This window comes from Delphinus delphis, chromosome 1, assembly GCF_949987515.2.
Source record: "Delphinus delphis chromosome 1, mDelDel1.2, whole genome shotgun sequence".
NCBI lineage: Eukaryota > Metazoa > Chordata > Mammalia > Artiodactyla > Delphinidae > Delphinus > Delphinus delphis.
Window position 1 is genome coordinate 146,076,000 of NC_082683.1, and position 17,381 is coordinate 146,093,380.

The following is a 17,381-nucleotide window of genomic DNA, read 5'->3' on the forward strand; positions in this document are numbered from 1 at the left end:
CTTGTCTGTATAGTCTTGGTTCCACCATTTGTCCTAGGGTTCTATCCGTCCATGGTTTTTTTACAAAAATTTTTTCTTAATAATTAATTTTAATAACTTTATTATACTTTACCTTCGTTCTTTCTTTCTTTCTTTCTTTCCTTCCTTCCTTCCCTCCTTTAAACAACGAATCATCCCAAATTGAGGAGGTGGTCTCTGAGAGCAAGATTTATGATTTTTCCCCCTTTACCTCTTTTTGTGAGGGTGTATGTGTATGCTTCTGTGTAAGATTTTGTCTGTAGAGCTTTGCTTCCAACATTTGTCCTAAGGTTCTATCCGTCCCTTTTTTTTCTAAATAAGTATTTTTTAATTCAATAACTTTATTATACTTTATTTTATTTTTACTGTATCTTCTTTCTTTCTGTCTTTTTTTCCTTCTTTCCCTCCTTCCTTCCTTCCTCCCTCCCTCCTTTCTTTCCTCCTTGCCTGCTTTCTTTCTTTCTTTCTTTCTTTCTTCCTTCCTTCCTTCCCTCCTTTCCTTCTTTCTTTCCTCATACTTCTACTAAATCTCTCTAATTTTCCTCCCTTTTATTCTGAACCATGTGGATGAAAGGCTCTTGGTGCTCCAGCCAGGAGTCAGGGCTCTGCCTCTGAGGTAGGAGAGCCAACTTCAGGACACTGGTCAACAACAGACCTCCCAGTGCCACATAATATAAAACGGTGAAAATCTCCCAGAGACCTCCATCTTAACACCAGCACCCAGCTTCACTCAATGACCAGCAAGCTACAGTGCTGGACAACCTATGCCAAACAACTAGCAAAACAGGAACACAACCCCACCCATTAGCAGAGAGGCTGCCTAAAATCATAATAAGGCCACAGACACCCCAAAACACACCACCAGACGTGAACCTGCCCACTAGAGAGACAAGATCCAGCCTCATCCGCCACAACACAGGCACTAGTCCCCTCCACCAGGAAGCCTACACAACCCACTGAACCAACCTTAGCCACTGGAGACAGACATCAAAAACAGCGGGAACTACGAACCTGCAAAAAGGAGACCCCAAACACAGTAAGATAAGCAAAATGAGAAGACAGAAAAACACACAGCGGATAAAGGAGCAAGATAAAAATGCACCAGACCTAACAAATGAAGAGGAAATAGGCAGTCTACCTGAAAAAGAATTCAGAATAATGATAGTAAGGATGATCCGAAATCTTGGAAATAGAATGGACAAAATGCAAGAAACAGTTAACAAGGACCTAGAAGAAATAAAGATGAAACAAGCAATGATTAACAACACAATAAATGAAATTAAAACTACTCTAGATGGGATCAATAGCAGAATAACTGAGGCAGAAGAACGGATAAGTGACCTGGAAGACAAAATAGTGGAAATAACTACTGCAGAGCAGAATAAAGAAAAAAGAATGAAAAGAACTGAGGACAGTCTCAGAGACCTCTGGTACAACATTAAACTCACCAACATTTGAATTATAGGGGTTCCAGAAGAAGAAGAGAAAAAGAAAGGGACTGAGAAAATATTTGAAGAGATTACAGTTGAAAACTTCCCTAATATGGGAAAGGAAATAGTTAATCAAGTCCAGGAAGCACAGAGAGTCCCATACAGGATAAAGCCAAGGAGAAATACGCCAAGACACATTATTAATCAAACTGTCAAAAATTAAATACAAAGAAAGCATATTAAAAGCAGCAAGGGAAAAACAACAAATAACACACAAGGGAATCCCCATAAGGTTAACAGCTGATCTCTCAGCAGAAACCCTACAAGCCAGAAGGGAGTGGCAGGACATACGGAAAGTGATGAAGGAGAAAAACCTGCAACCAAGACTACTCTACCCAGCAAGGATCTCATTCAGATTTGATGGAGAAATTAAAACCTTTACAGACAAGCAAAAGCTGAGAGAGTTCAGCACCACCAAACCAGCTTTACAACAAATGCTAAAGGAACTTCTCTAGACAAGAAACACAAGAGAAGGAAAAGACCTATAATAACGAACCCAAAACAATTTAGAAAATGGGAATAGGAACATACATATCGATAATTACCTTAAATGTAAATGAACTAAATGCTCCCACCAAAAGACACAGATTGGCTGAATGGATACAAAAGCAAGACCCACAAGAGACCCACTTCAGACCTAGAGACACATACAGACTGAAAGTGAGGGGATGGAAAAAGATATTCCATGCAAATGGAAACCAAAAGAAACCTGGAGTAGCAATTCTCATATCAGACAAAATAGACTTTAAAATAAGGACCATTAAAAGAGACAAAGAAGGACACTACATAATGATCAAGGGATCGATCCAAGAAAAAGATATAACAATTGTAAATATTTATGCACCCAACATAGGAGCACCTCAATATATAAGGCAAATACTAACAGCCATAAAAGGGGAAATCGACAGTAACACATTCATAGCAGGGGACTTTAACACCCCACTTTCACCCATGGACAGATCATCCAAAATGAAAATAAATAAGGAAACATAAGCTTTAAATGATACATTAAACAATAGGGACTTAATTGATATTTATAGGACACTCCATCCAAAAACAACAGGATACACATTTTTCTCAAGTGCTCATGGAACATTCTCCAGGATAGATCATATCTTGGGTCACAAATCAAGCCTTGGTAAATTTAAGAAAATTGAAATTGTATCAAGTATCTTTTCTGACCACAACGCCATGAGACTAGATATCAATTACAGGAAAAGATCTGTAAAAAATACAAACACATGGAGGCTAAACAATACATTACTTAATAATGAAATGATCACTGAAGAAATCAAAGAGGAAATAAAAAAAATACCTAGAAACAAATGACAATGGAGACACAATGACCCAAAGCCTATGGGATGCAGCAAAAGCAGTTCTAAGGGGGAAGTTTACAGCAATACAAGCCCACCTTAAGAAGCAGGAAACATCTCGAATAAACAACCTAACCTTGCACCTCAAGCAATTAGAGAAAGAAGAACAAAAAAACCCCAAAGCTAGCAGAAGGAAAGAAATCATAAAAATCAGATCAGAAATAGATGAAAAAGAAATGAAGGAAACAATAGCAAAGATCAATAAAACTAAAAGGTGGTTCTTTGAGAAGATAAACAAAATTGATAAACCATTAGCCAGACTCATCAAGAAAAAAAGGGAGAAGACTCAAATCAATAGAATTAGAAATGAAAAAGAAGAAGTAACAACTGACGCTGCAGAAATACAAAAGATCATGAGAGATTACTACAAGCAACTCTATGCCAATAAAATGGACAACCTGGAAGAAATGGACAAATTCTTAGAAATGCACAACCTGCCAAGACTGAATCAGGAAGAAATAGAAAATATGAACAGACCAATCACAAGCACTGAAATTGAAACTGTGATTAAAAATCTTCCAACAAACAAAAGCCCAGGACCAGATGGCTTCACAGGCAAATTCTATCAAACATTTAGAGAAGAGCTAACACCTATCCTTCTCAAACTCTTCCAAAATATAGCAGAGGGAGGAACACCCAAATTCCTTCTACAAGGCCACCATCACCTTGATACCAACCCAGACAAGGATGTCACAAAGAAAGAAACTACAGGCCAATATCACTGATGAACACAGATGCAAAAACCCTCAACAAAATACTAGCAAACAGAATCCAACAGCACACTAAAAGGATCATACACCATGATCAAGTGGGGCTTATTCCAGGAATGCAAGGATTCTTCAATATACGCAAATCTATCAATGTGATACACCATATTAACAAATTGAAGGAGAAAAACCATACGATCATCTCAACAGATGCAGAGAAAGCTTTTGACAAAATTCAACACCCATTTATGATAAAAACCCTGCAGAATGTTGGCCTAGAGGGAACTTTCCTCAACATAATAAAGGCCATATATGAAAAGTCCACAGCAAACATCATCCTCAATGGTGAAAAACTGAAAGCATTTCCACTAAGATCAGGAACAAGACAAGGTTGCCCACTCTCACCACTATTATTCAACATAGTTTTGGAAGTTTTAGCCACAGCAATCAGAGAAGAAAAGGAAATGAAAGGAATCCAAATCAGAAAAGAAGAAGTAAAGCTGTCACTGTCTGCAGATGACATGATACTATACATAGAGAATCCTAAAGATGCTACCAGAAAACTACTAGAGCTAATCAATGAATTTCGTCAAGTAGCAGGATACAAAATTAATGCACAGAAATCTCTGGCATTCCTATATACTAATGATGAAAAATCTGAACGTGAAATCAAGAAAATACTCCCATTTACCATTGCAAAAAAAGAATAAAATATCTAGGAATAAACCTACCTAAGGAGACAAAAGACCTGTATGCAGAAAATTATGAGACACTGATGAAAGAAATTAAAGATGATACAAATAGATGGAGAGATATACCATGTTCTTGGATTGGAAGAATCAACATGGTGAAAATGACTCTACTACCCAGAGCAATCTACAGATTCAATGCAATCCCTATCAAACTACCACTGGCATTTTTCACAGAACTAGAAAAAAAAATTTAGCAATTTGTATGGAAACACAAAAGACCCCGAATAGCCAAAGCAATCTTGAGAACGGAAAAATGGAGCTGGAGGAATCAGGCTCCCTGACTTCAGACTATACTACAAAGCTACAGTAATCAAGACAGTAATGGTACTGGCACAAAAACAGAAATACAGATCAATGGAACAGGATAGAAAGCCCAGAGATAAACCCACGCACATATGGACACCTTATCTGTGATAAAGGAGGCAGGAATGTACAGTGGAGAAAGGACAGCCTCTTCAATAAGTGGTGCTGGGAAAACTGGACAGCTACATGTAAAAGAATGAAATTAGATCACTCCCTAACACCATACACAAAAATAAGCTCAAAATGGATTAAAGACCTAAATGTAAGGCCAGAAACTATCAAACTCTTAGAGGAAAACATAGGCAGAACACTCTATGACAAAAATCACAGCAAGATCTTTTCTGACCCACCTCCTAGAGTAATGGAAATAAAAACAAAAATAAATAAATGGGACCTAATGAAACTTAAAAGCTTTTGCACAGCAAAGGAAACCATAAACAAGATGAAAAGACAACCCTCAGAATAGGAGAAAATATTTGCAAATGAAGCAACTGACAAAGGATTAATCTCCAAAACTTACAAGCAGCTCATGCAGCTCAATAACAAAAAAACAAACAACGCAATCCAAAAATGGGCAGAAGACCTAAATAGACATTTCTCCAAAGAAGATATACAGATTGCCAACAAACACATGAAAGAATGCTCAACATCATTAATCATTAGAGAAATGCAAATCAAAACTACAATGAGATATCATCTCACACCAGTCAGAATGGCCATCATCAAAAAATCTAGAAACAATAAATGCTGGAGAGGGTGTGGAGAAAAGGGAACACTCTTGCACTGCTGGTGGGAATGTGAATTGGTTCAGCCACTATGGAGAACAGTATGGAGGTTCCTTAAAAAACTACAAATAGAACTACCATATGACCCAGCAATCCCACTACTGGGCATATACCCTTAGAAAACCAAAATTCAAAAAGAGTCATGTACCAAAATGTTCATTGCAGCTCTATTTACAATAGCCCGGAGATGGAAACAACCTAAGTGCCCATCATCGGATGAATGGATAAAGAAGACGTGGCACATATATACAATGGAATATTACTCAGCCATAAAAAGAAACGAAATTGAGCTATTTGTAATGAGGTGGATAGACCTAGAGTCTGTCATAGAGAGTGAAGTAAGTCAGAAAGAAAAAGACAAATACCGTATGCTAACACATATATATGGAATTTAAGAAAAAAAAATGTCATGAAGAACCTAGGGGTAAGACAGGAATAAAGACGCAGACCTCCTAGAGAACGGACTTGAGGTTATGGGGAGGGGGAAGGGTGAGCTGTGACGGGGCGAGAGAGAGTCATGGACATATACACACTAACAAACGTAGTAAGGTAGATAGCTAGTGGGAAGCAGCCGCATGGCACAGGGATATTGGCTTGGTGCTTTGTGACAGCCTGGAGGGGTGGGATAGGGAGGGTGGGAGGGAGGGAGACGCAAGAGGGAAGACATATGGGAACATATGTATATGTATAACTGATTCACTTTGTTATAAAGCAGAAACTAACACACCATTGTAAAGCAATTATACCCCAATAAAGATGTTAAAAAAAAAAGAAAGATGCTACACTGCTGGCTTTGAAGAGGAAGAAGGTAAGCCATGAGCCAAGCTATATAGCCAGCCTCCAGAAGCTGGTAAAGGCAAAGAAACAAATTCTCCCCGAGTTTCCAGAAGGAACCAGTCTTGCCAACATCTTGAGTTTAGCCCAGCGAGACTGATTTCAGACTTCTGGCCTCCAGAACAGTAAGAGATAAAACTGTGCTCTTTGAAGTCATTAAGTTCATACTAATTTGTTACAGTGGCCACAGGAAACTAATGCGAGTGGCAGCATACAGCAAGTGGTCACTGTCCGGTGCGCTGGTAAACAGAAACAAACTCAAGGATGGGGTCTACTGCACAGAAGAATCTGCTCCCAGAGCTGAGACACCTGAGAATGATGACTCTTGCTAGATTTGCCCTTCTGTTACAAAAATGTTACTGAATTCCAAATTAAATATTCTTAACTTTTAACACTTAAATAAAATGTTCAGTAATGACCTGAGGAGAAGGTTTGGTGAAAGGGGCCTCCAGCGTGTGTGATAACCATTTCAGACTGCCAGGGCACTTCCCTTTCACTGTCAGCTGGCATTCACTGGCAGGGCTCGTGCTGAGCTACTTCTGCACCCACTGGTAATATAATAACAACAGTGATAAACAGTCAAATAAATTAATAATATAAATTCCAGGATGTGTGTTCATTTCAGAAATCCCACGTGACTTCTTGGTTTGAGCCTTAGAGTACAGACTTGGGAGTGCGGCTACAGATAGCCTGTTATATATTGAACACATATCAGGTTTAATTAGAGGATAAAGGGAACTTATTTAAATTTTTAAAATTATTTTGGTTTGATTTTAATTTGTAACATGCTTTTTTTTCCTATTGAGAAATAACTGACATATAATTATGGAGCTATAATTGACATGTAATATTGTATTCGTTTAAGGTGGACAATATAATGATTTGATTGTAATATGCTTTTGAATATCACCCTGCACATATATGATTGAGGGCCAATGAGAGGTAGAGACTTCGAATCAGTAAAAATCAAAATTGCTTTCTTTTTATTCGATGAACTGTGTCTAACCATACTATCCTTTACTTGATATTCTATTTAAAGACACTTTAAAATGTTCCCAAGTTCCATAAAACTCTTTTCAAATGAATTCGCAAAAACTCCTGGTTAACAGCAAAAAGTTTCACACAACCTCACAGAAAGCAGGACTTAAATGTATGATGATTCAAACTCCTTTCTAGATATTTTAGAAATTCTCTCAGCTTTAACATAACCCCAGGCACACTTCTGGAGAAGAACTCCCACTCTCTATTTCTCACGTCCTATGCCTAGTGACTTGTGCTGAAATACTTTTAGGAGAACTGATGCCCACGACATCTGGGTGACCACGTGGCGCAGACTGAAGAAGAAACCAAGGCATCTGAAAGTCTTGAAATTCAGATTCCAAGAATGGTCTGTAATGGACCAATGTGCAACCATGGATAACTCGCTTCACCTATATCTACGTATCAACTTCACTGCCGATACGATGGGTGGGAAGCACCTGCTCCTCAAATGCTTCTAGAACTTGCAGAGGATCCAGTGGGGCAGAAGCAGAATCAATCAGAGCAATGAAAACTCCATTGCAAGGTAAGGGCTAGTGAAGAGGGTGAAATAAGGAATCACAAAGAAGGTGCCTGAGACACTGACATCTGCCTTCTGTCTCCCCTCATCAAAGATGAAATTTTAGTCCCAAGAATGTAACGAGATGTGAGGGGAATGAGTTTCTATTTAACCACAGCCTTTAGGAATTTCCAGTGCAACACCCCAATTCGGCTTTAAATAAAATGCCTGTCCAGAGCCATCTGAGTCAGGAGATGACTGAACTGCCTGGGCAAGCTAGTAATCAGAGAGAAAATATACTGTCTCCTTTCTCAGCTAGAGATAGCAAGCAAATATGGGGAGTGTAAAGGTTCTGACCTACATAAGAAAATTGCTAGCTCCTCTCTCATTGCAATCTGGTGGGAAAACAACCCAATTCTCCTCGCCTTGACACAGGGTCAGGAGTTAAGTGTTGAGATGGAGTTTGCCAACCTAGATCAGGCAACAAGAAGAAGGGAAAACAAACACGTGTGTGTGTGTGTGTGTGTGTGTGTGTGTGTGTGTGTGTGTTTGTGTAAGAGAGAAGAGGAGTCAGGCAGGAGAAAGGTTGATGGATACCATGTCTCTACCACCTCCAACAGATGCAGGATCTGGGGCTCTACCACTTAGGAAATGATTAGGTTCCATGCCTTCTGTTGACTAGATGGACTTTTCAGAAGGAACACGACCCTGCACCCAAACAACACTGTAAAGCTCTCAGCCCCCTCAAGGCCAGATATATTCCCAGTGCATACCCATCCCCACTGACTGCCTTTTCTCCCCACTGTCCCAGGACGACAGAGCACTGCAAGGATGCTTAAGACACAGATTTGGAGATTTGGAGTTATAATGCATTGATACTTTTGAGTTACAGAGCAGTCATCAACTGCTTGTTCAAGAAATTAACTTACACTTCAATGTCGAGATTTTAAGGCAGACATGAGAAAGCTCCTTCCAACAACAAATCCTTTTCAGAGCCACAGAGTTATGTAAGAAGCAACCTGTGTTTGCCTCTGCAAAGCATGACACAGCAGGGTCCCTCTTAGAGCAGGCTTAGGGACCAAATCCCCAGCCACAGCCTTCTCAGATCCCTAGACCCAGCGAAGTTCCTTTAAATACATATATAATAGGCTTAAACAGTCACACTCCTCAAGCTGCTTGACGTAAATTTCAATAGTAAAAGTTGGGGGATTTTTTTAAAAGGCAAAGATCTAGATTCTTTATTCTCCACTGAATTAACTGAACATTACTTTTCCAATCTCTGCAGCAGAGATAACACTGTGTGACATGTACCAGAACCGCAGAAAGCCACTCAGCATTTCCATCCTGTGGCTGGCACTGTCCACTTTTCTGGACAGCTGGGCAGAGTGCACAGCAGAAAGGGAAGGATCTGGGTTTACAGCCTCACATCACCAACCCCGTTGAGACCAGGATAGAGATATTTACATAAGGTAAATATTTAGATATTTACTAAAACAAGCTTTGTAGCTTAAAGCAAACAAATCCATGTCTAAAGCAGTGAACTGGAGTCAGGGAGACAAGGCAACTCCTCCAGGCTAATCGTGAGATACTTCTAGAGACACCAGTGATACCGGGAAAAGGCTCCCTAAGGATTAATGAGGCTGTCCTTTAGGGCGTGTGTGTATCCACATCCCAGTCACTGTGGGGCACTGGTAATCTCCTCCATAATCCCTGTCCTCCTTGGACACCTTGGAAGTCTGTGGTGCTACCAGCTCCTCTCTGTCACTGCAAGTCCCAGCCCATCAAGGCACAAAGGGACAAGGGTGGTTACCCTTGGGGGAAGATTTACCTTCCCATGAAAGCTGGAAATCTAGAGACTGAGCTTAACCGCTCTCCGTTCCCCACAGTCAGACCTCCTGGCTCACTCCTTCATGTTTTCCTCCGTGTGTACAGATGGGTCTTGGAAAAACAGCTCCTGATCACGTGGCCAAAGGAAGAGGCCAGAGACAAGCAGGATGTCTAAGTCCTGGCTCATCCATCAGCAGCTATAGGTACAGCACAACAATCCCTTATCTGAAACCTTTGGAGCCAGACGATTTTCAGAATTCAGATTCTTTTTATTTTAGAAAGCTAATATGACACCCCCAGCAGCGGCTGAGGAAGCAGCCTATAAACTCATTAGTACTTTTTTGTACCAAAACATGAATATTCATACTAATCTTCTATCAGGTCAACCAAATTAGTTATGAAAAGAAATCCAGAGTTCTCAAGGATGGTAGATTTGGCACCATCTGGTTCACTTTCCTCCAAGAGCTATCTAAATTCAATCACTCAGGGATAAAAGACCCGCAGCGGGGAACAAACGAGGTAACCACCAAACCCCCAGGAAACCTTCCCAGACTGAGGGCACCCATGGGACAGACCAGCTGAGATGGGACCAGGCTGATGTGAAGAATCTCTGACACAGAAAATGCCTTCTAAGCTGAGCTTCCCTGGCCTCAGAACCCAGAGAGAAACGATTCCAGGACCCTCCATATTCAGAGAATCATTCGCTCGGGACTCCAGCACCTAGCTCCAAGGAGGACACAGGTATATCCAGTCGTAGATCATAATAGGACCCACACAGCAGAAGCAGACCAGATATTTCAGAGCCCTGCTCCCCGCTCCCCCGTGTGCCTGATGTTAGCTCCACCGGGTGCAGGGCAAATCACGCTTTGATCTTCATGTCTTCGAGAAGCAGAAAGAACACCTTATAGCTGCTATCTTTCCTCTGCCCCTTTAAATGCCAGCATCGCCAGGTTTTACCTCCCAGCTGTCCCTTCTCACTGTGTGTGTGCTGCTTGGCGAACTGTATCCACTCCCACGGCCTCACCCACCGCCTCCATGCCCTGTCTCACAGTCATTCCGTCCATCCTCCTCCCCAATGCCAGGTCACATTTTTAACTGCCTCCTGGGCGCCTCCAGCCAGTTGCCTCATGTGCCCTGTCCTGCCGTGCCACAGCCTACGGTACCTGTGTGCTTCCCCACATCTCCCTGAACTGCATTTAGGGTGGTCACATGACTGGTGCTGGCCAACGGAATGTGGGCAGAAACGCCGAGTGTTGCTTCTGGCGGGGGTGTTTAGTACCTGGTGACACTGTCCCCGTGTTCTCTTCTCCTCCATAATGCCGGGACAACAAGGTGAAGAATCAAAACAGAAACCATCTAGCTCCTGGAGTCACTGCTTAGAAAAAAACACTGGACCTTCACTGAACTGTGAGAGGAATACACCTCTATGGGGAAAAATTGCTGAGAGTTTGGGATGGTCTGACGTAGCCGCTAGTGTTCCATACTCTCTGTGAAGTTCAACTTCCACAGGAAGGCCAGCCCTCCGTGCTGTGATGTCCAGCAATCCCCTGTGCCTTTGGCACAGCAATTACCTGACTCTGTTGACACGTCTGCATGTCTGGCTCCCACATTTGTGCTTCCTTCTCCACCCTTGTCTTCTCAGTGCCTCACAAGTAGCAAAAACCCGCTGCGTTTATTTACTGAAGCAAAGATTAGAGTCTTCTTGTTCATGTGACCAGCAAAGCCCAAGTCAGCATTTTCCAGAGTCATCGTGTTCTTTGCTAGGCATGGTGGGAGGAGGCAAGAAAGGTCGACATTGTGTTGCCCACTTCAAGGAGGATTCTTTTATCTTTAGGTCCTCTGCACCCCATTAACTCCCATCTTTTTTTTTTTTTTTTTTTGGGCTGTGTTGGGTCTTTGTTGCTGTGTGCGGGCTTTCTCCAGTTGCGGTGAACGGGGGCTACTCTTCGTTGCGGTGCGCGTGCTTCTTATTACAGTGGCTTCTCTTATTGCAGAGCACGGGCTCTAGGCATGTGGGCTTCAGTAGTTGTGGCACGTGGGCTCAGTAGTTGTGGCTCGCAGGCTCTAGAGCACAGGCTCAGTAGTTGTGGCGCACGGGCTTAGTTGCTCTGCGGCATGTGGGATTTTCCCGAATCAGAATTCTTTTTTTTTTTTAATTAATTTATTTAATTTATTTATTTTTGGCTGTGTTGGGTCTTCATTGCTGCGCGTGGGCTTTCTCTAGTTGTGTCAACAGGCTTCTCATTGCGGTGGCTTCTCTTGTTGTGAGGCATGGGCTCTAGGCGCACAGGCTTCAGTAGTTGTGGTGCGTGGGCTCAGTAGCTGTGGCTCACAGGCCCTAGAGCACAGGCTCAGTAGTTGTGGCACCTGGGCTTAGTTGCTCCGCAGCATGTGGGACCTTCCTGGACCAGGGCTCGAACCCGTGTCCCCTGCATTGGCAGGCAGATTCTTAACCACTGCGCCACCAGGACAGTCCACCTCCCATCTTTATTAAAGGGCAGCTTCCACTTAAAAAAGTACCTGGTCTTTTCAGGAACTATCAGCTAAAACATTTCTCAGAAAGCAAGATCAAAGGGGTATTGTAGTGACAAGATGAAAGCAGAACAGGGCTCTCTCACGGTCCCTTTGAGCCTGGCTCACCTAAGCCTGCCACAGTTTAGATTCATGACCTGGCACCCTGGGATCATGCAGCTGTGTTGGGGTTATTTCTGTTGTGAAAAGAGCTGCAGCCAAAGCATCGCTGGCTTGTCGGGGACCCAGATGTAGAGGTAACAGCCTAGCCATGACCATTACCACTTGGCAAAACTTCCGAAACCAAAAACACAAAACCAGGTCACTGGTCAGGGAAACGGAACAGGGGACCTTTGCTCTGAACACACAGTGAACTGGCTGAATAATGTGCTCTGTGAGTAGTTCCCATTCTCCCAATACTCTTAGGACGTGACGTAACTCTCAGTTCTAGCCCAAAGGAAATGATGACCATAAATAAATGATGACCAATTATTAATGCAATGCAATTACTAATGCAATTTTACCCGCTGCAGGGGTGACTCTGCTGTGGACATGGAGACATACATGACATTAAACACATGTACATTAAACATCAGGTTGGTTGCTGATACTGGCAAGCCCGTGTTCAGAAAAAAAAATCCACAACAAAGAGGTGTGGCAAACCAGGCACCGTGCCCATAGCAGCAGCACAATGGGGCTTCTAGGACATTCTCCTGGTAGGACATTCAGGGTATTAAGTGGAACAAGGTTAAGACTCTACAGTGTAGTGAAGGCTGATCTAAAGATAGCAGGGAAGATTAGGAAAAATCCAGTAATTGGAGAGGTAGCTTAGTAGAAGGGAATGATAGAGTTTGGGAGATGTGGGATGGTACATTTTGATGATGAGTATCACACACGGCAGATAAAATGTACATCAAAATAGGGAACAGTTAAAACCACAGCTAAACACAGGACTTTGCTCCTGGCTGGTATGTTTATAGGTCACACACCACGCACAGAGCAAGGAATGCCTCCCCGCCGTCACATACGGGATACCAGCGGCACAAATGCGGAAAACAAGAAATTGTCTGAAAACAGCAACTTACCTTGTATGAAGATCCTATTCCAGTAGATTTTCCCGACTTGATTGCCCCCAAGAAACACCAGGTTGGACAGGATCAGCATGGAGGTGGAACAAGATGCCAGGGCAGCATGGAGTCGACGGCGAGCTTGTGGGGAGAGGAACTGGGCCTATGGGGAAAAGTTAGAAGGCATCTCAATACAAGGGTGGAAAAAATCGGGCTGAGACATCACACAGCCTTTCTCTGTTACCAGCTCAGGATGCCTCCCTGCAGAGCCTGAGGTAGGTTGATATTTAAACAGCTCTCAAAACTTCTATTCCTGCAAGATGCGCATTCTGGTGTAAGGAATGAAGTGACACACTCCCAAGTTGCTATTTCCTATTGCCAAAATGGGCTTCCCTCTGACATGTGTAACACAAGCACCCAACCTAGTGAGGATCTAGCTGAAATGTCTCCACACGCTTTCTGCACGTAAACCTACAGGTACAAGAACTGTTTAGACTCCTCTCCATGATGACAAGCACAACTCTGTGTCATGAGGTCAAGCTCAGGGCGATCTTCTGGGCCAGTTAACTTGACTCAGGGAAGCACCCCCATAAATCTGACCCACTAATAGTGGGAATCCCATTAAAAGGGTTCAGGAGAATCAGTACAAGCCAACCCCCTTCCTGGAATCAGAGCTCAGGGTACATGCCCCACCGAGAGTGAACTTGTAGCAGCATCAGAGAATGTCAGCTTATCACAGCGCCTAAAACAAGCAGGAACTGGAGAGATGATTTCCAGTAATGATGATAAAAATTTCTGCTCGTCCGTCCAAGGTCTTCACTGCACTTTTCCTCCCCTTTTAATATTTTCTCAGGGATTTCATAACTGAAACAAAGTGTTTATTTCTCAGCGTTGATCATTCTGGTGCCCTACTGAGTGAGATCACAATGCTGTGGCTGGAGTATGTGCGCCCCATCGGTACGTGCACCGGGATTGTCCTTCGGGACTGCAGATTCAGAATGAGAACCAGGTACGGCTCAACCCAAGGTTTCCGACAAATACCTCAGCCTAATCCAAAGACACAGAAAAGAGGGATTTCCCTGGTGGTCCAGTGGTTAAGAATCCACCTTCCAATGCAGAGGACATGGGTTCGATTCCTGGTCGGGGAACTAAGATCTCACATGCTGCGGGGAAACTAAGCCCGTGCGCTGCAACTAGAGAGCCCGCGGGCTGCAACGAAAAGATCCCGCATGCCGCAAAAAGACCCGACGCAGCCAAATAAATAAAGATTTTTTTAAAAAAAACAAAAAAGACATAGGAAAGAGAGAGAGCAGAGGTTCTAGAGATCATTCCTGAATATCTTCCTAAAGCCTGCACATCTCTGGGGTCACTTGCATCTTGATTTCAGCTGTGCTCCTGTTACAAACAGAATTCTGAATTAACAAGCAAAAAAGACTAAGCTAGAGGGTGAGTCTCAAATAGGAGATTTACTTATTCCTGGTGACCCTACTATGGATCATCTGTGGCTACTCTGTAAGCCTTGGTAGCGTCCTCTGAAAGCCTAGAGAAAGGAATTCCTGATCCCCTCCCCGTTTCTCCCCTGCCAGTCCCAGGTCTGGTCTGTAGGCTCAGATGTACCTGCTACCCTATAGCTTCCCATCCATGGCTCTCTCCTCTAGCATCATTTTGGAGCATGGGTTTTACTGCCACCATCTGTGAGAGTGTGACTTTCTCATGGATAAGCTGTGTAGCAGGCGGTGACTAAGTTGTCTGCCTGCACACGGTTGTTCTGGAAAGCTCTCGTGTGATGCTGACATGCCCCTGGTTAGAGGCCACCAGACAAGATGACCTCTAGTCTCTCCCCCTCCTCTGAGAGGCCACAAGCATGCACAGGGGATGCGGCCAAACGAGACCAGAGAAGAGAGAACTACACAGCATAAAAACTGGTAATGAAAGAGAAACAGGGATGAAGCAGAATTGTAATTCAGCACTCTTCACCTCTGAGAATAAGGAGACATTAACCTGCCAGTTTCTGCATTTTCGAGCAGAGGAAGATACTTTCTGAGTGTTACTGACTCAATTAGCAGTGACTCAGGAGGTGGGGTGAGAGGAAGCAGGGAGATGGGGGAAAAATCCACAATAATAAGTCAAGAAAATATGAACTGTTGTAATTGACATAAATGTGCCCAAATAATTCTCTCCAGGTACAGGGGTCACTGATAACACATTTGATTTCTAAGGAACGTGAGGAACTTCTGTTCAAACGCTATCAGTCTTCCCTAACCTTATATCCTGTTAGGGGAGTTCAAAGACCCCACTGATCTTTCCCTTTTTAATGTTGATTACAGAGAGCGCACATTGCTTGGTTAAAGCTCAAAGTGGTTCTCCTTTTGTGGGAAATGATTACAATTATTAAATAATCAACACAGAGATAACCAGAGAGGAAAACACTGTTTGCATTAGGTTGCTAAGCGGGGCTGTGGTGCCGGGTTACCTGGTACAGGGCGAGGGCCGGGCTACAGGGGGAGGCGAAGCTGGGGGGCAAGAGGCAGAGCAAGGGAAGAGATGCAGCAGAGAGTGAGGGCTGGAGGCACGGGGGTCCTCTCTCCAGCACCTGAGACCCTGGTTCCTACTGCTCTTCCTTTGATTCTCTGATTACCCCAGTATCTCTCTCAGCTACACGATTCAATAAATTCCTATTTCTACTCAGGAAAAACGGAAGTCAGAGTAAGAGCAAATACAAAGGAGCCTCTTATCTCAGAGACAGGAGGGAAGATCTAAGATTTGAAATGACCGACCACAAGTCAATCTTTAGAAATAGTTAATTTATTTTTTAAAAATTAACAGGAATGGTAAAGGCACAGGCTGTTGGAATCAATAGGCTACAAAGACTTAAGGAGAAATCACGATGCTCATGGGCAATTCTTGATTATCTGACCCCCACCCCGGGGTGAGTGGGTGGAAGACAAAATAGATGATGATAAAGAAAATCCCAAAACCTAATTTTAACTAAGAGCCCCATCCTCTGAACTGGCAAAATTAGCCTTGCCAACACGCAGCAAACTTGACAGAACACTGTGTCTCTTCATTGTGAACCAGTGGGAAGGCAGAATGATGAGCCAGAAGAAAGGAAAAAGAGGACCTGTCTGGATAATCCACAGGAGGGTAATAATTAATAGCAAAGGGGACGGAAGCCTTGCCTGCAACTCGTCTTTCCTCTTTGGGTTCCCTCATCTCATTGTAGAAGGTGACAGATTTGACATCAGGGATTTCTTTCTATCTCGGGAACCATCTGGCCTTAGTCATTGGTTTACAGGAACTCTAGAGGTAAGCACCACATTCAGGGTTCCCCGGAGGAAAAAAAAATGCCATCTGGGCAAGGCTGCAAGAGTATATTCCCTTGGCCCAGCCAGCTCCGTCAATAAATATGACTTTCTGGGCCCCTAGGGCCACAGGGCCAAAATTCCCACTTTAAACACTTCCTGTCTTTTGCACTGTCTCTTCTGAAGTCCTACTGCAATTACTGTCATCACTCCTGTGGTCCTTCCCATCTAGGATGCAGGTTGTTCATGGGCAGGGTCAAGCCTCACATGTTAGTCACCCATCCTCACGGCTCAGGTGCTTGAAAGGTTGAGGAATTGTAAACCAAATAGGGAGGGGAAAAAAAAAATCACTGTGCAATGAAGATCCAACAGGTATGAAAAGAACTGCTGACTTGATCAGATAAGGCACTGATTAGTAAACAGATTTTCATTTTCATTACCATGACTACATGAGGATAAAAAAGAGCCCTGGTCTCGTCATGGTCTCTTCCCAGAGGACAGATGAGTCTGTGGCCATCCAGTATTCTGGCAGCAAAAAAACCCCAGGGGACGTTTGGAAATTTGCTAGACATTTTTGGTTGTCCCAAGGACAACACAATTGGCAGGAGGTAACTGTGGCATTTGATGGGCCAGGGATTATAAACATACTGCAATGTGTGGGATAGAACCGTCCTGGCCCAAAATGTCAACAGCGCCCTCTTGAGAAAGGGTCAAAGGTTTTCTTCTACTTTCATTGTAGAGCTAACTTCTCTCTCGGCCCATGGGGCACAGAACCTCCCTTCCGCTCTCATCTCTAGGAGCAATGGCAAAAACATGCCTGTTTCCCCCTGGGGCCCAGAAAAATGCACCCCAGGGCAGGGAAAGCGTCCTTTTAT

General features: G+C 43.2%; 1 protein-coding gene across 1 annotated transcript in view; it reads right to left on the reverse strand.

Moving 5' to 3' along the window:
• Positions 1–17,381, reverse strand: part of HHAT (hedgehog acyltransferase) — a 363,481-nt gene that overhangs the window by 46,012 nt on the left and 300,088 nt on the right. The window contains exon 11 of the mRNA XM_060010033.1: positions 13,223–13,367. Coding sequence (XP_059866016.1) covers positions 13,223–13,367 — 145 coding nt within the window. The remainder of the gene's footprint in view (positions 1–13,222; positions 13,368–17,381) is intronic.